This window comes from Pongo abelii, chromosome 11, assembly GCF_028885655.2.
Source record: "Pongo abelii isolate AG06213 chromosome 11, NHGRI_mPonAbe1-v2.0_pri, whole genome shotgun sequence".
NCBI classification, from domain to species: Eukaryota; Metazoa; Chordata; class Mammalia; order Primates; family Hominidae; genus Pongo; species Pongo abelii.
Genome location: NC_071996.2, coordinates 113,044,443 through 113,067,122, shown reverse-complemented (window position 1 = coordinate 113,067,122; position 22,680 = coordinate 113,044,443). Strand labels below are relative to the sequence as shown.

The 22,680-nt window shown below is 34.6% G+C and overlaps 1 protein-coding gene across 50 annotated transcripts in view; it reads right to left on the bottom strand.

The window, feature by feature from the left end:
* The window catches only part of MAP2 (microtubule associated protein 2), a 308,386-nt gene that overhangs the window by 5,601 nt on the left and 280,105 nt on the right, over positions 1–22,680 (bottom strand). For 31 of the 50 annotated variants that reach the window (XM_024243393.3, XM_054549726.2, XM_063713018.1 and 28 more), the window contains 3 exons: positions 18,687–19,027; positions 4,968–5,060; positions 2,869–2,950 (listed from right to left, as the gene is read on the bottom strand). In XM_024243393.3, the coding sequence (XP_024099161.1) occupies positions 2,869–2,950; positions 4,968–5,060; positions 18,687–19,027 (516 nt within the window). The remainder of the gene's footprint in view (positions 1–2,868; positions 2,951–4,967; positions 5,061–18,686; positions 19,028–22,680) is intronic. The other 19 variants (XM_054549740.2, XM_054549742.2, XM_054549749.2 and 16 more) reach the window with 1 other exon arrangement.

The following is a 22,680-nucleotide window of genomic DNA, read 5'->3' as shown; positions in this document are numbered from 1 at the left end:
CATCCATTCGTTCTTCTTTTTTTTTTTTTTTTTTGTTTTTTTGTTTTTTGTTTTTTTTTGTTTTTATTTTTTATTTTTATTTTTTTTCCCCTGTATTTATTTATTTATTTTTTTTCTTTTATTATTATTATTATTATTATTATACTTTAGGTTTTATGGTACATGTGCGCAACTGTATGATGTTATTTAACTCATGCTTAGAGATGTAGTTATCCTTCCCTGAAACTATGCCTAATTTTATAGAGTGTTATTCTTCCCACATTTTACCTGGCCATATGGGTCTCACTTATTGATTGTGATGAGATGAACATGATTTGCAATGATTCATAAAAACAGACTTATCTTGGTTAGAGGTTAGAGGATATTGGACTTTCAACTAGATAAGAACAACTTCTTTGTGATCTTATTTTTGTATTTGTGGTAGCCTCTGATAGAAATCATTTACTTTTCTGATTATATGTTGTGTCAATATAATCTTGTTAAATTTTTGCTAAAATGTCCTTTTTTATTTTTGGAGACAAGGTCTGCTCTGTTGCCCAGGATGGAGTGAAGTGACATGATCATAGCTCACTGCAACCTTGTCTTCCTGGGCCCAGGTGATCCTCCCTCCTCAGCTCTCTGAGTAGCTAGGACTACAGGTGTGCACTACCACACTCAGCTTATTTTTATTTTCATTTTTTTTTGTAGAGATGGACTCTCACTATGAACTGTCTTCTGAGAGGGAAAAATAATAATGTATTATTGACCCAAAACATATTCAGAAAAGGAAGCTTAAGAAGTCTATTTCTGATGAAGTCCCTCTAGAAATTCTTATGTAACTGTTAGAGAATCCAGATATCTTAAACTCAGAGATCCATGCCTTTGATTTTCGAAGAATTCTGGCACCCATCAGGAGCAGTAATTGTGAAAGACTATTATCTTTGTCAAGCTTTATAAATGAAGTTGAGAAGAACAGATATTTCAGCGTGTGCCTCCAGATGTTTATTTTCTTTATTTTCTCTTTAGATATTCCACATTCCAAAGTAACTTTGTGAAAAGGTTGCTGCTGTCAAGGATTATTATGCTTACATTTCTTTATGAATTTAGTCATTTGATTCAGTTATAATAGAAGCAAGAGCTAGATTTAGAAATAGGTGGGAGTCCATGACAACAGCCTTTTATGACCAACAAATCATACACAGAATAGTTCCTTATCTATATAAAATTTTTCCGTACATCTAGATCACAGGTGAGTTTGACTAACTATATCCTTACTGTCTAGAATTAAAGAGTCCGGCATTTTCTTTTGTATTCTGAAAGAAAATAGGCAGTGTTGCCAAGTATTCCAGCCATGCTGTTGACACAGCAGTACAAAGTCAATTCAGTGTTTGTAGACTTCAGCTGTGGACAGGCGAATTTCAAAGATATGAAGTATGGGACAACCTTCCTTCTGCCTCATGAATAACAGAGAAGCTAATTCCATGGCAACAGTTCTGAAACTGGAAGTGAAGACTTCATAAATGTAGTTTGTAACTCTTTGACTTGCTTTATAATGAATACTCACTGACAAAATGAATCCTGATTTCCAGATGTTTTCAATGCATTTATCCATTTTGAAATTTATTCTACCTATCTTTGCTTTTCAACCAATAATTTATTAATAATTTTCTCCTGACTAGCAGAATAATTGTCAGCTAACAGCTCAATTGTTATTATACCTTGTTTCATGGAAAAAAACCTATTACTTTGTTTTCATGTAAAGATGCCAAACACAGACAGTTAAAACCACTTGCTTTCCTTTTGTTCTCAAAGGGATAAATGAATTGTGTCAAAATATTCTCAAGAAAATTACAAATTTGACAGTCATCTTTTATTACATATCTATGGAGACAGAGTTTTTTTCTTTGCAACAGGGTCTTGCTCTGTTGCCCAGGCTGGAGTGCAGTGGTGTGATCATAGCTTGCTGCAGCCTCTAACTCCTGAAACTAAGTGATCCTCTTGCCTCAGCCTCCAAAGTAGCTAGGACTACAAGCATATACCACCATATCTGGCTTATTTTTATTTTTTAATTTTTTATTGAGACAGGGGTTTCCCTGTGTTGCCGAGTCTGTCTCAAACTCCTGGCCTTAAGCAATCCTCCTGCCTTGGATTCCCAAAGTGCTGAGATTACAGGCATGAGCCAACATGCCCACTCTATGGAGGCAGAATTTAACAAAAACATGTAACACATGATATTCAGAAAAAGTGACTCATAATGTTAGATTCACACTTTAAAGGGAGAAAATCTCCCAGTAACTATGAATATAAATTCCACTTTAGAGCACTAGTCATATGAGATATTTTGAAAAACCAAAAGGGGTTCATGGTCAAATAAATTGAGGAAACATTCTTTCTGCTGGGTATTCACGGTGTTTACTGACCTAATAAAGAATCTGAGAAATTCACCAGATAAATACACTTCTTCAGCTTTGCAAAGCACAATACTTATTTTACATAATGTAGAAAGCCAATTTTAGGAAAAAAAACTTTGGAAATGTTACCCCCATTCAATGTTATTATATATGAATGCATGATTTGATGTATTTTATAGACTACATATTTCAAAGGAGCTCCAATAAGCGTGTTGAGTACATAAAGATAAATGCATCTTATGTACCTTTTAATTTTTAATTAAAATGTGTCCTCTTCATTGTAATTGGGTTCACTTTTCCCCAATGAAGATGCCTTGAAATTTTCAATTTTAGTTTCTATTAATAAAAATGTGAAGTATCCGTATTTTAAAACATCCTTCCAATTAGGTATTTTGCAACAACAACAACAAAAAATTTTCTCATCCATTTCTTGATTCCAGTTAAATATTTCTCAAACTACTAAAAATTATTTATTTACCTGGCCTGTGGCGGATGTTCTTCAGAGAGCCACATTTGGATGTCACATGGCTTAGGTCTATTTTCTTGGTAACAATTTGTACCTATGTGAACCACATAAAACATGCTTAAAATAGTTCAAACATGGACAAAAACCCAAGCTCATACATAAGATCTAGAAACATACCCAAAGTCACAACATGCAACAACATAGCTAGAAACCCAAACTGAAGTACACACACAAACAGAGGAAGACATAATTTTCCATATATTTTCCCACATGTTTGGATTGGAAAGAAGAACCCAAGTGAAAGAAAACCCTAGAATAGAAGATTTTATTAGTTGAAAGCAGATTATGACACAGGAGGATAGAAGCATATTAATAAGGCAAGCTTCCACTCAGAGAACTAAGCAACACTGTGTTTAACCTTTCCATAAGCAAAGAGCCAAGGGAAGAGCTGCATTATTCTTTATAAAGTGATTTTTACATAAAAGTGACCAATGTTGCTCATAGTTACAAGAAGACCAACGTTGTTTTAAGATACAAGAAGTTCTGAATGTGCTTTCCTAAATTGTTATTACATGGTCATATCCTAGCTAGATGAAATTTTTCTTTCATACCAAATTATAAAATGATAGTAACATGTTTTTTCTTCTGTGTGTTTTACTGAAAATATTTCCTCTCCCAATATTGGAAGCAGTGCTTTTCCAAGTTTGGTCCATTGTCATCTGCACGAGAGTACTTGGGAATTACTGAATCAGATATCATGAGGACAGGGCCAGGATGTCTGCATATTTAAACAAGGGATTCTTTCCTAGAGGAAAATTTAAGGCTATTGTTTTGGGAGATAAAGCTCCTCTACTTACTTTAAGATCTTTAATTATCCTAGTTTATCCTTTTCCACTTAGGTGTTTTGTCCAGCAGCATTTGTGTAAAGGATAGCTGGGTCCATCCTCTGATACCCTCAAGGTAATTACCAGGACTGGGGCTCCTTTTATGAGAGTACCACATGGTGTATACTTACAGTCTGGGGAATAAGGAAGAGTGGTGACCACATAAATGTAAAGATTAACCCTGAGGCTTAGCCTAGCATACCTGAAGGGGGCCAGCAAACATTGCTATGAACCTTCAATGACAATGACAGTTTTATTCTCAGTGAAGCTACTTTGATTATCAGGCAACATCTGCTTGTAGAAGGCAATTGCTTCTCTCTCTCTCTCTCTCTCTCTCCACTGCTGATTCTACTTCTTCCCAGTTGGGAAGCAAATAGCCAAAGAGTTACTAGACAGGTGAGATTCTAGACTCGACACCCTGTAAATTACTTGAGTCATGGATGATCAGAAACTGAAGTTTAAAGAGACAGGATCTGTAGAATACAGTTAGCCTGATCACCTTTGAAAAACTATTCTTGTTTTATAAAGAACCATGCTTCCTTTAGCTTGAGATTGTCTGACCATTTCAACTCTGCCTCAATCACACTTAAAAAACATGGAATCATCTTTCCCTTCCTCTCACAGGACATTATTTACACTAAATGAAAGAGACAGGAAAAAAAATACCATCAAGCTAAAGTGTACACTGGACTTGAATCCTTTCACTTTGAATTATAGATGAACCATGCTCCACCAGTTTTATATTATTCTAAATGATATCCTTTCATGAATAATGAACCACTGAAGATTGACATTACATACTTTGGGCATTTACAAGTGTATCAGTCTTTGCCTCATGGGTAATTTAAATGGAGCTAGAAAATTATGTGCCCAGCTGACTTTTGCAGTGGAGTAGAAACAACGTGAGAAAACACATTGAAGACAAGAAGGCCAGCAACAAAGTTGGCAAGTGAAGTGGTTTTGCCATTCTCCAGAAAACCATGGTGCATTCCATCAAGGTTTTCTTTCCCAAATCATAGCAAGAAATTCCCTGATGATCTTACAGGGAAGGATGGGAAGTCCATCACTGAAAATGCAAGGCTACAAGCTATCATACCAGGGAGGCATGTGGAACAGCAGTGAGAAAGGAGCAGTGTGTTGGAAAGAGGTGGGAAAGAAGGCAGGGTGCTGGCTGTGCAAGTGGCTCCACGCAATCAGGACAGCTTTCTAAAAGGCGCTTCTACTTACATTTCCGCCCCCAGCCGAATGTTTGATGTTATCCTTGGAACCACATCTGGACTGAACTTTGCTAAAATCGATCTTCTTGTTTAAAATCCTAACCTAAAAGGAATTGGAGGTAACTTCACTGTGCATTTTTCTATCAAGATGCTGGATAAAGGGAACCAGAATGGGTAGCATCAAAGAGGCTTTAGATTCCCTTCCACCTACACATTCATTTAAGAGAAAATCTAACACTGGAACTGAAGAACAGTTCTATGATGTAAATCTGAGCCCCTATTCTTCTGCACCCACAAGGGTCAAATGTGAGAGAGGCTTAGAAATCCCACTGTACCTAGGTATGATCTGGAAACAGTTGTACGGATTGAAAAATAAAACTTGAGTCATCTGTGATGGGGAGGCTACCAATGTTGTCAGCAACACTGGGACTCAGGCTCACTCTACGTAAGGTTCAACAGTGATTAATACTAAATCTTGTTCAGCACAGGACCCTAGAGGATATGCCATTCCCTCGCCCCATCAGAGTCAGCCATCACAATTATAAATCACCTCGTACACTTGACTGTTCTGTTGGTCCACACAGCACAAATGGGGCTCACACATGGTGAATGCTCTACATCAGAGTTCTCATTCACCTAGGGTAAGAACTCCCGGTTTCCCAGGAGGGTCAACAAAGTAACTTTGGGTTTCACAATTCCCTTGCAGGTTTGGTTCAGTGACCTCCTGAAGGCCCCTTTCTGGCAACTGCTCAAGAGCAGCCATTTTCCATGGATGATCATATGGAAGCATTATTTCCATTTTTAGAGGCAAGAAAACCCTTGCCCATTGGTTAGCTGACTTGTAACTAGGTCATACAGACATAGGTCAGGCCTTGATTGAGGCCAGCAGATTTGAGGTTAGGTGTTTTATTTCTATTTTTGGGAAGTCAAACACTCATCTTGAAGACAACAGCAGATCCAGATCTGGAAGGACATTCATTACTCTGGTTTAATGTAAAATGTTACAACTTTCATGACTTCTTTCATATGTCTTTTGAACCTTGCATCTTTTGGAGGACACATAAGCAATGTAAGCATGGAAAGAAAGCTTTATTTGTGTTATTGTTGTTATTGTTATTTGTTAATTTTGTTTTACTTTGGCTACTTCTACTCTCTTCTCTTCCCCACCTCTACAATAGCTAAAGAAAAAAAAACAACATTTTCAATGCTTTAGGGGACACTTTATCCTCTTATTAAAAAATTCTAAATAAATTTACCCTAGATACACAGCCATCTGCAAGAATATTACCACATCTTTTGGTATTTCCAGAAAAGAATAAAAAATTCGAAAACACATTGAATCTTGACTATTTTTAACTAGGCAAAGCTTAATTCACAGTGCATGCCTAACATTGACAAGATAGCTTGTCCCTTGCAGGGAAATATCATTGATATCTCTCATCAGCAACCCACGGGGAGAGCCTCTTGTCAAAATTTGAATTCAGAAGACAGAATGATTGGGCTACTTTTTAGGGCATACAAAAGTTGCAATTTAAACAGGCTTGAAGATATTCACAGAGTCTGTATCTAACAATAAGTGTAGTTGCACTATAAATGTTTCACATAAGACGGAGATAGTTTTAAACCAACAAAGACCATTATATGTAAAACCTCATAGAGAAATTATTTTCTGAAGGCAAATCATTTTATTTACGGTCATATTACCATAAATGTGCCCATTCCCATCTAATCTTGGAATTTAAGCAGGGTCGGGCTTGATTAGTACTCGGATGGGAGAAAGCAAATAATTTTGACTTATTGTTTCTAATAATAATACTTTAAAGGATTCTCAATAAGTATCTAATTATTTTGGCAATGACACAGACATGATGTGAGCTATTTTACTAATCCTTGAGAATATACAGGATTTCATACTATGTTTAAAAAATTTAACTTAGAGATCATTAGGGTACCAATCTGGTGACTCATTGCCAAGTGATCACAAGCCAAACATGAAATCTGATTCACTTGTTACAAAAATGGAAATTCTAAAATCAGTTGCATAAATCTGTTTGACATTAACATTTAATCAACTGTTTGACCATTTTTATGATTTCCAAAACAAATGATTCAATCCTAAATGATCACATTGCCAGCATTATTAAGAGATTATTTAGAATCTTAAAGTCCTACAACTTAAAAGCTGACTTCTGTTGATTTTACCCAGATTTTCTAGAAAATCACAGATATTCTATCAAAAAAACCTGCTTGCCTCTCTTGCAGGTAGACTTTCTCCACCTATGTCTGCTCAACTTGTAATATGAAGCAATCCTATCCTTTCACATGCATTACTGGCACTTTCTTTACATATTTCCATATTGCAATAGCTTTATATTATAATTTTTTCATCTAAAATGTGGTGAATTATGACAGAATAAATGTAACTGGCCTCTCTAGACCTTTGTTTTCCATCGCACTTAATGGTAGGGTAGAAAAAAGCATAAACCTCTTTGGATAGTGGACACTTAGTGCTCATGAAGAGTTACACTCTAGCTTGATAACTTGCACCTGAATGTTCGCCTATTCTGCGTGACTCACATTTATGCTGTAGCAAAATTACAAATTATTTCACACCAAAGATCTCTAGGGTCAATTACAAATAATTAGCATCTTAGAGTTCATTCCACAAATAACAGCAGTCCTCAGAAGCCATTTCATAAAATAGAAAAATATGTGGCTGCTGTGAAGGAGAAGGCCATATTCCAGATCAGTTTAAAATAAAAATCAAAGAGTTGAAGTTTTAACTCTGGGTTCTATGGATAAATCTAAATAAATATTTACTTCTTTGGGAAGGGATTTTCAGTTTTAGAAAAACATTTGTTTTCCTAAAAACCTATGTCAAGGGAAAATTACTTTAACATCTTAGAGATTGTCTAGAAAAAAATAACTACTATTTAAAGAAAAAACTAATTTTCTGTGCTCATGATATGAAGGAAAAAATCTGAATAATAATTGCGCAAAATTTTCTCTAAATCACATTTCAATCTCTGCCGATTTATTTCAAGATTTTTTTTTTTTTTTTTTTTTTTTGAGACCGAGTCTCGCTCTGTCACCAAGGCTGGAGGGCAGTGGCGCGATATCGGTTCACTGCAAGCTCTGCCTCCCGGGTTCACGCCATTCTCCTGCCTCAGCTTCCTGAGTAGCTGGGACTACAGGCGCTCACCACCATGTCTGGCTAATTTTTTGTATTTTTTAGTAGAGATGAAGTTTCACCGTGTTAGCCAGGATGCTCTCGATCTCCTGACCTCGTGATCTGCCCGCCTCGGCCTACCAAAGTGCTGGGATTACAGGCGTGAGCCACCGTGCCTGGCCTATTTCAAGTCAAATTTTTAGTTGCACTATTAATACAAAGTAGTGTAATTTGAAAGAGTGTGACAATCTTTTTTTCTACATACTTCATAGTAGAAGTGAAAAATATTATATTAATCAACCAGATCATCTTCCTATAGCTCTCCCCTATTCAAAATTCCCCCAAGCGCCCTATTTCTTATTAAATACATCAAAAGTTCTTAGTGAGGCAGCCAGAGGTCTCAGCAATTCTGATTCTTCAGACTTCTCTGTTACTTTACATTTTGGCCAGACTCTGCTACATTCTATACTTTAAGGCCTGTGTTTACATTTAAGGTTCATCCCTGTGTTTTATGTTATTATCTCTCCTTAGGGTGCTCTCATTCCAAGTTGAGTCTGTAACAGATTATTCTTCAAGTTTTGGTGCAATCAATACCTCCAGTGGGAGCTTGCAAAAAAGGATTTTAGTCTCATGAATTTTATGCAAACATTGGTGATTTATTTGCACAAATATTTGGCTTTCCATTCACATAAGGGTCATATAGCATGAAGAGTTGTATAAGCATAGGTTAATGACATTAAAAAATTCATTAGAATTGCTTTATTTTAATTTTGACTAATTCTTTCTATTCTTCCACTATGATAGAGAAGAATATTGTAATTTCTTTCTGGATATTCCTTGTGTGGCTTTAGTTGGATTTTATCACCACGGTTTAATTGAAGTGATCTGCCATGGTGCTCTCTCTCTCTCCGCATATATTTAATTGTTTCTTTCAATAAATTAACACCTGTTTCCCTAAAACAGGGTTGTTCTAGGAAAGGATTGAAATAGAAAATGCAGGATATGCCTGCAGACAAGATAAAAAAAACTCTCTTACTAAGAAACATGTAAAATGAAAGAAAATACATTCTTAATATACAATTTTTGGTAAAACAATTTGTAAGTTGGAGGCATTCATCCCAATGTCAACTTGAATTTCTTGAGCAATGAGATTTTGATTTTTTTTTTAAATTGACTCTCTCTGACACTGCTCTCTTTATCAAAAGACCCACACATCAGCTCAACGTGGTGAGATGTAGAGGGTGACTAGAAGTCAAATAATTTGGATTTGTCTAGACCCCCTCAGGCATCCATTAGGTATGAACCTAGATTGCAACACCATTTCTCTCTTCCTCCATCTGAGTTGTATCAGAAAGAATGCTTTTGAGAAGGGGGAGTGAACAGTGGCACTCAACTGACTTCCCTTTAACCTTGCAGGGGATTAAGTTGCTCCTTTGGGTTTCCCTCATCTCTCAGGACGGCATAAAATTAAACCCTCCTTTGTTCTTGCATTATGAAAATACTTTCTCTCTCTTTCGAAAGTATCTTTTATTTCATAATATTCATTTTAAGGAAAACTATTTAGCCTCTATAAAATCCTCAAATATCCTATAGTAAAACAAACTATGACTACATCAGATATTCCCGAAGATTGAAAGTTCTCTGGCACACATGATGTTCTTCAAAGATTCATCTGTTAAAAACTTTGCACTCTGGTTAAAATGTATGCGAACATTATAATCAGAATTTTAATCATTTCTGCCTACATTGAACAATAATTTCTTTAAAATTCTTTATATCCAATATAAACAATATGTATATTTAAATACACATTAAGGAAGAAATAACAGTTTATGTCAAAATGCACAGTTCCACAAAACTCTAAAAGAAAAGTTGGAGAGACCAATTTTCCTACGCAAGCTGAGTCACATGGCACAGAAAGTAGAACCACACTGAAAAGCTCTGGGGTGAATAGATAATGCTGAAGAATTTGGAAAGAACATTTTAGTGGAATAGACATTAACGAGTTTAGTCACTAGACCCATTGTTAAGTATTTGTAAATGGTCTCTCAATGGGCGCTGGAAGAAACACCATGAGTACAACAGTCATTTTGATTCATGAAAATGAACAGCTAATGAACTTTTTCAAATTTGTGTACTATAATTTTTTGACATTAAATTCTTTCTTGTTTAAATTTTTAAGAAATTCTAAGGAATAGTGGACCAAGTCATCGAAGAAAGTAACTTTTAAATAGTCTGCTCAGTTATCTGAAAATAACCTCATTAGTTCCTATGTCTTTGTTTGGCTTGTGAATGAACAGTAGATAAAAAGGCTCAACAGGCCTCAACTTTGCAAACCCAAAGTGGTAATTTTCTCATAATTTTTAAAAATTAATATTTACTCAACCTAGCTCAAAACCTTTTCATTACTCCACAAAAGACATTTGAATTATAGTTACAAAATTCTATTACATAAAGACAGAGTCCTGATCTTCAAGAGCTTTCACTCTGATATAATGATGACTTTGATATCGAAAAACAAAACAAAACAAACAAAAGCCTTGTAATAAATTTCTTCATACTGTGTTGACCAACAGTATTTTTACAAGTTCATAGGGTATTTTATGACTCCTCTTATTTAGCCCTTATTGTAGCTCTAAGAAGATGTGAAGAAATGGCTTGGAAAAAAACTTAAAATTAAATAAGGGGAAGACATTAGAGGAGGACAAGAAACAAAACAAAAAACAAAAAACCTCCCTTTTGCCTAGATTGCAGAGACCATGCCTCATTGTCTCTCATTCCCCTTTTGTCATTCAATGCCCAGCAATCTTAGTAAATGTTTGATGAAAGAATAAATATGTGAATGACAAAAAGATTCATTGCAATCTTTCTCTCTTCATCTTATATGTTATAAACATGCTTACATGTTAATAGCACCCAGTAGACCTTCATAGTGGTAACCATTATAATTTCATATAATGAGGGAAAATTCTGTTTCACTATAATTTATTAGTTGCTTCCAGAATTAATCCATTTTCTTAAATATAAAATTGAAGGTAAACTATGTAATTAGCATTTAAAGGGCCTAAAAATAATCCGAGGGTAACAATATGATTTGAATTTGTGTCCCTGCCCAAATCTCAGGTTGAATTGGAGGAGGGACCTGGTGGGAGGAGATTGGATCATGGGGACGGATTTCCCCCTTGCTGTTCTCATGACGGTGAGTGAGTTCTCATGAGATCTGATGATTTAAAAGTGTGTGGAACTGCTTTCCCTTAAAGCAGGCACCTTCTTCACGTGGTGGCAGGAGAGAGAGAGAGTGAAAGTTCGTATTCTGCCATGATTTTAAGTTTCCTCAGGCCTCTCAGTCACGCACCCTGTTAAGCCTGTGGAACTGTGAGTCAATTAAACCTCTTTTCTTCATAAATTACCTAGTCTTGGGTAGCTCTTTATAGCAATGTGAGAATAGACTAATACAGATAATGCCTAAAACTTTATAAGAATATATTTAAAAAGATTCCATCCTACATTTTACTAATTTTATTCCCTTCTTCCTCCCTCTCTATGGTTCTTTCTTCCCTTATGCCACCTGTCTTCTATTTCAGAAACCCTGCTCTTTTACTCAATTTCAGCTGGCCCTTGTGGCACAGACACATATAGAATCTATTAGAATACCTAAATGAATGTTTTTTGATGAACTGTAATGCATAACTACTATCATGCTCCAAGTAGTACCATGCATGTGAGAATTTAAAATGACTTAAGAGTCTATTTAAATGAAATGGTGCTATACACAAAAACAAGCATGATTTTGTTGCTTCTGGTCTACAAACAAGGACAAAAAAAAATCAGTACCTAAGGTAATGCACTACTTTAATAGAAGAGCTGGACCACTAACTCAGCTCTTAAATCCTAGTTCAATATTCTTTTAGATCAGGGGTGTCCAATCTTTTGGCTTCCCTGGGCCACATTGGAAGAAAAAGAATTGTCTTGAGCCACATATAAAATACACTAAAACTAATCATAGCTGATGAGCTAAAAAAATCGCAAAAAATATCAAAATGTTTTTAAAAAGTTTATGAATTTGTGTTGGGCCACATTCAAAGTCATCCTGTGCCACATGTGGCCCCAAGTGCCACGGGTTGGACAAGCTTGTTTTAGACAAACATGGAAAGTTTCTTTGGATAATAACTGTCATGACACAAAACATTCATAATCATTCAACAGTGTCACTAAAAGAATGCATCTCTTCATGAATATGGCATAATACATTCATTCGATTTTCATTGCATATTTATTGAGCACCTACTATGTATGGGACATTATGGACAAAATGGACCTCATCTCTGACTTCATGGAGCTTATGGTCTAGTAAGTGAAACAAGATAGACATTAAATTACTAATTATACAATGGAATATTTAATGAAAAATGTGGTGAGAAAGTCTGGTTACGGTATAGAGAGTACATCAGATAGAGCAAACAACAGATGTAGGGAAACCAAAAATTAATAACAATTGCGGCAATATCAACAAGAGATCATGTATCCTGCGCTAAGGTAGTGCAGAGCAGACTGAGTGAAATCGGCAGATTTAAGAGCTATTCAGGGCACAAAATCAGATGGTTAGGATATGGGATGAGAGAAAGTGAGAGGAAAAGCTGACTCTTAGATTTTTGGTTTAGCAATATGAAAGTCCTGTTATTTGAATAGATGTAATAATACTAAAAATAATAATGTAATAATAGCATAAACTTTCTATACTCAGAGATGTATGTGGCATCAGTCACACTGATGTACTTGTTGTTCCTAGAACATGCTAGGCCTGCTTCTACCTCAGGGTCTTTGGATGTGTGGTTCCCTTTGCCTGAAAGGCTCATTACCGAGTTATCCAAATGGCTTACTCCTTTACTTCCTTGGAGCGTCTATTCAAATATCTCCTTCTCAGAACTTTCCTAGCCATCCTATCAGAAATGCAATTTCCTCTTAACATGTCCTGAGCCTCTTTCTTATCTTTATTTTTCTCCTTCATACTTAGCACTTTTTTACATATTTTTCTTATATCACTTTTTTTTTTTTTTTTTTGCTCACCTTTCCTCCTAGAATGTAAATCCCATGATGGCAAGAATTTAAGAAATCTATGTCTGTTTTGTTCATTGTTATATTTCAGTATGTAGAACATAGCATGGTGTAGTAGGTGCTCAATAAATATTTGTTGAATCAATGGTCAAGTAAGGAAAGGTAAAACTTTGTATTTTTGGAATTATCAAAGAAATGGAAGACAACTCCCCATGTTATTTTTAAGATGCCAAGATTGATACTATAATATTTCATAATTGATTATATTATCCATAGAAATTAAAAAGCTAACTAGCTTCTATTTTAAAACCTTAGTTTTTAGAATTATGTAAAAAATAACTTGTCAATTGTAGGAGAAAACAAAAAATATGATAAAAATGCAACATACCTTTCCAAATTTAATGTAGTATATTAATATAACATGTATTTTAATAGTGTATCAATATAACATGCTATTTGCATTAAATTATTTCATGAAAATATAATAAAAGTTCAGAAGCTTCAAATTTCAATCCTGACGTGATTAAAAAAACCTTTGGCATGGAAAGCACTGTTAAATAAAATTACCATTTATTTTCATGTTATGAAATGAACACTAAGCAAACAAAAAAGACTAAGGTATACAAAATTACATACTTGCAGATAAGTGACTAATTATTCATTAAAGACAAAGTATAGACTCTGACTTCATAGCTCAGCCATGGAAGGGTGATATTTAATGTCCTATATGCAAGATGCGGGTAATGTGAGAACTTCTGTTTCTTACTCTGTGAAAATGTGAGGGTTGGATTAGAAGGAGATGAATACCTCTGACATCTAATATCCTTTAGTTTAATAGATCCATATACAACTGAGATATAGAAACTAAGATTGCTTTATTTCCAGAATATAATGATATGTTTTACAGGTTCTAGTTTAATAGATTTATCTAAATACAAATTTTAAAAAGATGACAGAGCAACGCTGATTGGGAAAGCAATATGCTGACAAATTTTACAAAGTTCTTTATTTAAAAGGTGAATACTGGTTTTTTCTTTAAAAAGGAGTGACTTGCATGATGATGCCACCATCTGTAGCCTAGCTAACCTGAAAATGACTGACTGTAGTCGTTAATGGAGCAAAAGCACATAATTTAGAGGCAATCAATCAGATCCACAGATATGGCCTTGCAGAGATCATGCTCTAAATATCTATTCTATCCAATGAGCAGTAAATGAAAACAACATCTGTGAAACCACTTCTTTAGTAACTTTCAATTATTACAAGGGCATACAACTTGTCCTTTTAAAAATTTTATTTATTTACTTACTTATTTATTTATTTATTGAGACAGAGTTTCATTCTTGTTGCCCAGGTTGAAGTGCAATGGCGTGGTCTTGGCTCACTGCAACCTCCACCTCCTGGGTTCAAGCAATTCTCGTGCCTCAGCCTCCCAAGTAGCTGGGATTACAGGTGTCCGCCACCATGCCTGGCTATTTTTGTTTGTTTGTTTGTTTTTTGTATTTTTAGTAGGAGCGGGGTTTCACCATGTTGGCCAGGCTGGTCTCAAACTCCTGACCTCAGGTGATCCACCTGCCTTGGCCTCCCAAAGTGCTAGGATTACAGGCATGAGCCACTGCACCTGGCCAACTTGTGCTTTTTATACTCACCTTCATAAAGCCAATGGAGAAAAACAAGATATCTGTCAAAACATATAGGAGCATTCTATATAAATCCAAGTAACTATTTTAAAACCTGATTATTAGATAGAAAAGGTAAAAAGCACTATTCCTTGAGTTGTTGCCTAAATTTTTTTATGCTACGTGTTCAGAGAAATTGCTTGTTTTCCTACCTTTGTTTAACTGAAGCAGCTGTGTTCTTCAAAAGCTAACATTATTTATTCTAAAACTTAGATGTAATGTAGATTGAGAGGCTAGCTACATAGAGCAGTTTCAAATTAATACACTTAATAAGATAGTCTTCCCTATGCCTTGAGTTAAATCAATCAAGCTAATTATCTACACTGAATCCATGATTGCCCATATTCTTTCCAATAGAATGAATTTGTTTTAGCTGAAAAGATTAGCTTTATTGCCTTCTGTAAAGCTCCTCATATCTTCAGCTAGCTTATCTATTCCATTAGGCATTGATTTGACTCACTGAGCTGAGCCCCTCTGCCAACAGAAATTGGACCTTAACAGAAGAGATAGCTGCTGTAAGCACAAAACCTGTACTTACCGAAGAGCAATAAATGTTCAAACTGGAGGCAAATAATTTGGAAAGCTGTTGAGTTCCTAAGACGCATATATCTTTATTACAGATTTCCTCTTCCAATTCTTAGCAATTGCACAAATTTTAAAACCCCAATAATGAAGTTTTCACAATTAAATCATTTGTATACAACCTAATTGCTTCAAATTTTACCACAATAGACCCTGTGCAGAGGAATTAAAGTTACATCTTTAATTTTACTCCCATCTTCTTTAATAAGAATTACATGAATATTTTTCTCAATTCCTAGAGACCATATATCACTATTACAAAACCTGGCCCGTGAAGAAATTATAGCTCTTGTTCTGTCTTTTTAAATGTTTCTGGGTTGGCCACTATCCATTCAAATGCCTTAGGAAAATCAATTTACAATTGAGAACAATGTGCTAGTGGCTTCAATTTATTCAACAGTATGGATGTATAGATGCTCAATAATCTAATAAAGGTCTTTAACATGTCATTTTTGATAATTTCTAAGAAGCCCTAAAATACTTTTCCTTCAGTCATTCTATAAGATCTTCAGTTTTACAAGTATGGAAAAAACCTCTCCTCACTCCCTGTATCTGAGATCATACACTGTAAGGAGGCTTTTATGGGGATAGTGCTGAAGTGTTGAATGATATGTTTTCCTACAAAGACAGTTCAATTGCAATGTGCTATTATTTCCCAATTCATTTTACCCTTTAAGTGAATTTATACCATCTATCTTCTATACTTTTTCATAGGCAGATGCTATGAAAACTAGAAGCTACAAGAAACATTTTTAAGCAAAAAGTAGAATTAATAAAGCCTATAATTCCTAAAAAAAATCAAACTATTCTTGAATTCATCAGAGTTTTGCACATCCAAGAGAAGGAAATATTTTGAGCTTTTTGGAAATATTCAAATGTTGCATCATCTTTATATTTATACATAAATAATTTAACCATCTATAGAAGGCAAATATCTTTCATCTGTTTCTTATCTTGGTGAGGAAATACCTCCTACCAAAAATTCACCTCATAACTCCACTGTTGTGGATTTTTTCCAAAGTCATCATTGCTGAACTAGGATAATTTTGTAGCAGGTTAACACTTGCCTGACGAAAAAAACAGATTTGCTTCAAATGACACTGTGATTTTGAAGCTATTTTTGTTCTTTCTGTAATTTTTGTGTCATATGTATTTACTAGTCCTTAACCACCATGATCTCTAAGGAAGTTTTAGTTCAGCTCAAAAGTATAAGATATTTTGTATCAATTTTATGAATTACCAAATATAGAAGTCAATTAAAATAAGACATAAAAAAAACTCAAAACCAGATATGATAAAGAATCAGAAAAAGAAAACAGATGTCTTCACATTTTTTGGATTAATTGAATCTTAGAGGTTCCTGCAAAGCTGAGGCTAAAACCATTCTTTTTGCCTTTCTTAAGGAGTCCTTCGAAGAAAATCATATATTATAAAATTTCTATGTCAACTTAAAATAATACTTTTCTCTTTTAATTTTTTTTTAGTTTTAATAAAATATCTTGGAGATAATTTGTATTTTCTTGTGATTCTAAGAGGAAACAAATTATTTTAAGTATTAATGTTTTCCAGAATATAATTAAGTAAACCCCACATCTAGTTAAGGAGAATAACAGGACATGGGATTATATATTTTAAAAGAACTGATTTTTAAATATACATAATAGTTACTCTATTTCAGAGGATAGCTTGTCCAAGGCTAAAATGCAGAACTTTTCAAATGGTACTAAATTGATTTTATTCACCTTACACTTTTAAATTATTTATGTATAAATATAAAGATGATGCAACATTTGAATATTTCCAAAAAGCTCAAAATATTTCCTTCTCTTGGATGTGCAAAACTCTGATGAATTCAAGAATAGTTTGATTTTTTTTAGGAATTATAGGCTTTATTAATTCTTTTTGCTTAAAAATGTTTCTTGTAGCTTCTAGTTTTCATAGCATCTGCCTATGAAAAAGTATCTTTCTACAACTCTATTATTATAGAATGTTATCAATGTTCTAAAAGGGCATATTGACCTTCCCCCTCCTGCTCCATTGGTTGATTTTTCTTAACTCTTTGGGCTTTCCCTAACAGAGCCATAATGAGACAGCAAAGAAGTTTGTTGCTAAATGAAAGAGCAACACTGAATTTTTGCTTCATTGGTGAGTAGGAGTGCCTGATAGCTTTACATTTTGGCAAGATCTTTCTTCTAAACTTGCCTGAAAACAGATTTTCTTTGGCATGAAGGAGGGATACCAGAAAGCAGTGGCACAAAATACAAGAGACAAGAAAAAGAGTGGCGGAAAAAAATATTGACATTAAAAAGGAAAGACTTTCTTGGAATATTGAAAGGGCATTATAAGTTCGTTTATGTACAAAGTTACTGTTTTTGTCCTTCTTTCTTTCAAAAAAGGATGTTGTTTTATATCTCTTCAATGACAAAAGTTAAACTATCCTGAACAGATCAATATTATGAGATAAGTATTAAATAATATTTGTATTATTTCCTTCCAGGCTAATTGCTTTGTCCAAACATATAGTGTATAAGCAAGGTTCAGGTCAAGACAGAACTCAAAACCCCCTGGTTTGAAAAGATATGAATGTTTGTTCTGGGGAGCTGAAGTTAAAGAGTTAGTAAGTAAGCTTTACTAATAGCTCTATTTAATACAATTAATCTTGAGTAGAAGTTCAAAGTCTACAATTTTATTCATCAAAACCATGTGTCTTTTATTATCAACACGAATACCTGCCCTTTGCAACATTTAGGCAATAGTAGCCAGAATTGAAACTCGGTGAAACATCCTTATTTTGGAGTAAACATGAGGAAATGGTAGAAAATGTCATAGGAAATCCTTGGGGAAGAAAGAAGGAGATAAAATTGGAATCACTAAAAGATAGCCAAAGGAGATCATGGTCAGAAACTAAAATAGAAAACTCAATTTTATATCAGAAATATAACTTTAATCTCAAGTTAAAAAACACAAAGCAATGGAGATACATTCAGAAAAAAAAAAGTCAATCAACTAAAAGTTGGTAAAAATTTTTACCCAATAATAAACAGAAGGAATGGGCATGTCATGTGATTTTCATTACATTTCAGAGGCTATCTTCCTAATGTAAAGTCCAAACTCTTAGCAATAAATTGTAACCAGTAGCTCTTTAACACATCTGCTTCCCTTTAAAGAACTGCTAGCTTTCAATATGAAGAAGGCAATGTAATAACTATTTCTGGCAGCAAATATGTGTTCATGCAATTCTTACCTGCCCCCCTTTAGGCTGGTATTTGATGTTGTCTGTTGATCCGATTTTGGATTTGACATTCTTCAGGTCTGGCAGTGGTTGGTTAATAAGCCGAAGCTGCTTGGGAGTCGCAGGAGATTTTGGAGGAGTACGTATGATGGCGACCTTCTTCTCACTCGGCACCAAGATGGCAGACTTGGGGGTTCCTGGTGTGTGAGGGGTCCTGGGATAGCTAGGGGTTCCAGGAGTGCCTGGTGTGCGTGAAGAATAACTTGGTGGGGTGCCAGGAGTGATGGCAGTAGACCCAGGGGTAGTGGGTGTTGAGGTACCACTCTTCCCTGCTCTGCGAATTGGCTCTGACCCTGTATTAACAAGCAAGACCAAAACCAAACCAGAGTCAGACAATTCTCCTCAAAACATCCCTCTTCCCATAGATTGTTAGAAGTCATAATATGTTTAATTTCTAAGGTATTTAGAAACAGTTATTGTAATGATCACCATAGTGCTCAAGAAGCTGAGAGTCTCGTTTCTGAAATCAGGTGCATAACCCAGTGGCATTCTTTTCAACATGCATTGCTATCAACAGAAAGAAAAAAACCTGATTTTTTTTTCTGATTTGTTCTCCTTAATTTTCATAATGAATGTGTCAAAAACTATTTTCTACTTGTGTGACTATTAAGGCAAATGGGTCTGCCTTTAGTTGGAAAGAGTTTACACTTAGTGTCGTATGCAGACCCATATTTACTGAAGATTCCTTGAATGATATGTAGATCATTCATTCCTCTATGTAGTAAATTCATTCTGGGATCCAGGTGAACATACAATATAGAACCATGTATTTAGGACACATAGTTTTGGCCTGTATAGAAAGATCTGCATTTCAATATTATATCCTTACATCGAGGAACACTATGAGGTGTAAATGTGTTTATGGAAGCTGTCAGACACCGCTATATCATGTATTCTTTTCATAAGGAAAATTATCTCAGTGCTTCAAACCAAAAAAAAAGTCTATTTCTTGCCTTAGAAACTTGGGATGTCTCAACAATATATTCCCAGTGAGCCTCATACCTGATTGTGTTTTCTCCTCTGTTTTCATCACTAGTTTGGCAGTTTGGAGTTAAATCCAAAACCCCGTTAATTATACAGGATCTGAGATGCATTTCTTTGCCTCGAGTTAAGCTCAGCCTCATATTATTATTATTCCCACCCCCCACTTTCCTATACTATGTTTCTTTCATCTTTTGAATGTGCTTTGAATGACATTTCAAATACTTTTCTGAAAGAATGATAGAAATAAGAATGCAACACCTTATAAATTTCAAAGCACTTATGTGAATACCAACCAACTGATAACCAAACAAACATGCACAATACAGTTGTTAGGGGCAGCTCTTATTATTCCTAAGAAATGAGAATATTGAGGCTCACTCACCCAGATGCTACTAACGTCTAAGCCAGATACAATATTTAGCCCCTGAGGATTTACATTTTTAAGCATGCAAATTTCATTTATAACATATTTTATAGAAAAGGGATAATTTTTATTTTTTACTGCTGATTAAGTAAAAAAATCAATGAATCTTCTGAAATTTTGTAGAGAATAAATATATAATAATTTTAAAGCCACTGAAGTGAAAGGAATCTCAGAGGTCACCTAATGCAATTGATCATAAATATAGGAAGTTCTTTCTGAGAAGTGGACATGTAATCTTTGCTTAAATATTTACAAGATGTGAGCTCAGGAGAGCTTCTTGGACAATTGTAATCTATGGAAAATGTAAATCCACCCATCGCCATAGGTTCTATCTCCTGGAGAAACACAGAACAATTTTACTTCTTTCAGTGAACAGTTTTCACCTATCAAATGAAAGTGCCCTGTGTCTTTTTGGTCTTCTAACACAGGGCAGAAGATAGTTAGACTCTTCAATTGATAATATGAAATGGGATATGAGAAGTCTAAAGTGAGAAATTAGCATGTGTTCTGTGATTTTTATTGCTTTTCACAAGAATTTCAAGACTAGGATGACACGACCACATCCAACTTGGCATTTTGTAACTTCCATGTCCTGGTTTGTTATGGACTAAGTTTGTAACGTAGATGTCTGTCTCTATGTCTGTCTGAATACTTTCTCCAGAAACATTATTTCTTTCTTGAATGTTTTCTCTATTACTTCACCAGTTTTGAATAGCTCAGATATTCTGGGGAGAAGGATCATCCCTGTATTTTTTGCCATTGTATCTAGCCCTGGTGACTTTCATGTGAGCTGAATACAGTAGGTAGACAACAGATTTTTTTAATAAGATGTATTGAATTCAGAATTCATCAAAGTGTGCTGAGGGGTTTTTTGACTTCATGGAGACTGAATTGAAGCAATATTCTGGATGTGAATAAGAATTTTTACTATATGAAATAATTTTTTCTCAACTTCTAAGGAGTCATTTCCATACTTGTAGAAAACACTTTAAGCTTCATAAAAGAAGGTTTTGTGTTACATCTGGAGAAAGAGGACAAAATATTAAGTCCTTAACACTGCTGTTCAATATATATGATCAATTTTTATTGTAATAAATATGTTCTTGTCATCAAAACAATAAATTTGAATGTTTCTTATTTGTTCTGAACTTGAAGAGGTTAAACCTAAGATCTAAAACAACTTTTAAGATATTTCCTTACAAGTTACTTGATTAAATTGTGCTTTTATTTATCTTGTCAACTCCTCAATGACAATGGATTTCCTTCCTCTTGGGCGGATGAGCTTCCTGCACAACATTGTTTCCTTCAAATCTTTTCAATAGCTGCACAAAATGTTAGAACATCCCTGCGTACCATTAAGGGGATGGTGCACAAGTAGAAGTGGGCACAGTGCTTGCTCTTCGAATCGTCTTTATGCCTTTCAGCTATTGGTATGTAGAGGTATAATAGATCCTATGTTTTAAAATTATCAACGTGTTAGTTATGTTCACTATCAAATAATACAATGCAAAATGCTCGTAAACATCAGTAAATTTAAAAAGTCAAAATAGAATTGGTGCTGAACATTTAATGAATCAATTCATATATAGATACACTTTAAAAGGCAGAACACAGTGGTTTGAAGTGGATTTATGGAGAAAGTGCCATTTTGCTTTTATAGCAACAAATACAAGCATAATTCAAGATGTTCCCTTGGAGAGTACTTGGTATCTTTGTCTTGTCTCATACATCCTTGGGGTTATTAATGATGTTCAATTTCAACTCTAGAGATTTAAAGTCTCTTCCCTGGAGAGTACTAAATCTTAAATGCCCTTCCTGCTAATTCATTCAAATAATTTATTTTTGCTATGATAAAAGAGTTTTTGTGATCTCAGTGTTCTTAACACATATTTCAAAGGATGCTAATACTCTAGGAAACTAAATAATGTTGGACACAATTACTCTTATTATAATAAACACTTTTCTTGTAGGCAAAAACACTGTTTAAATGGCAATAGTCATATTTAAGTGGGCCAATTATTATCAAAATAAGTGTTGAAGTCAACTATAATGTGATAGGGGTAGCAATTTCCACCATTTTAAAATGGTTTTTAAATGACACAGATACTCTTCTCCAAATAATTCTACAGAGCAGTTCTCTAGTACTATTTCCTCCCAATAAATGTAGAAAAGACATTAAGACTTCAGGTTGTGAAGTTATCAGTAGGCTGAAAACCAAATTCAACCACTTACGAGCTGTGAAGCGCTGGACAAGTTACCCTCTCTAGAGGGTCAGTTTTCTCATCAGTAGATTGAATTGAGTTTATTAATTATTATAATAGTCATTAGTTTTGCTAATTAAATTAGTGAAAAAATGTATCTTAAGAGTTTAGTATCTATATGTGCTCAATAAATGGTAGCTATTTTGGTTGCAACAGAAAAATACTTATGGAAGTAATTTGAATCCATGCTTTACTGGATAGTTTGCCACAATGCAACATATAAGTGTGTAATGATTGGAGCATTATATAAACTGTTATAATTGCCAATCAGTTCATG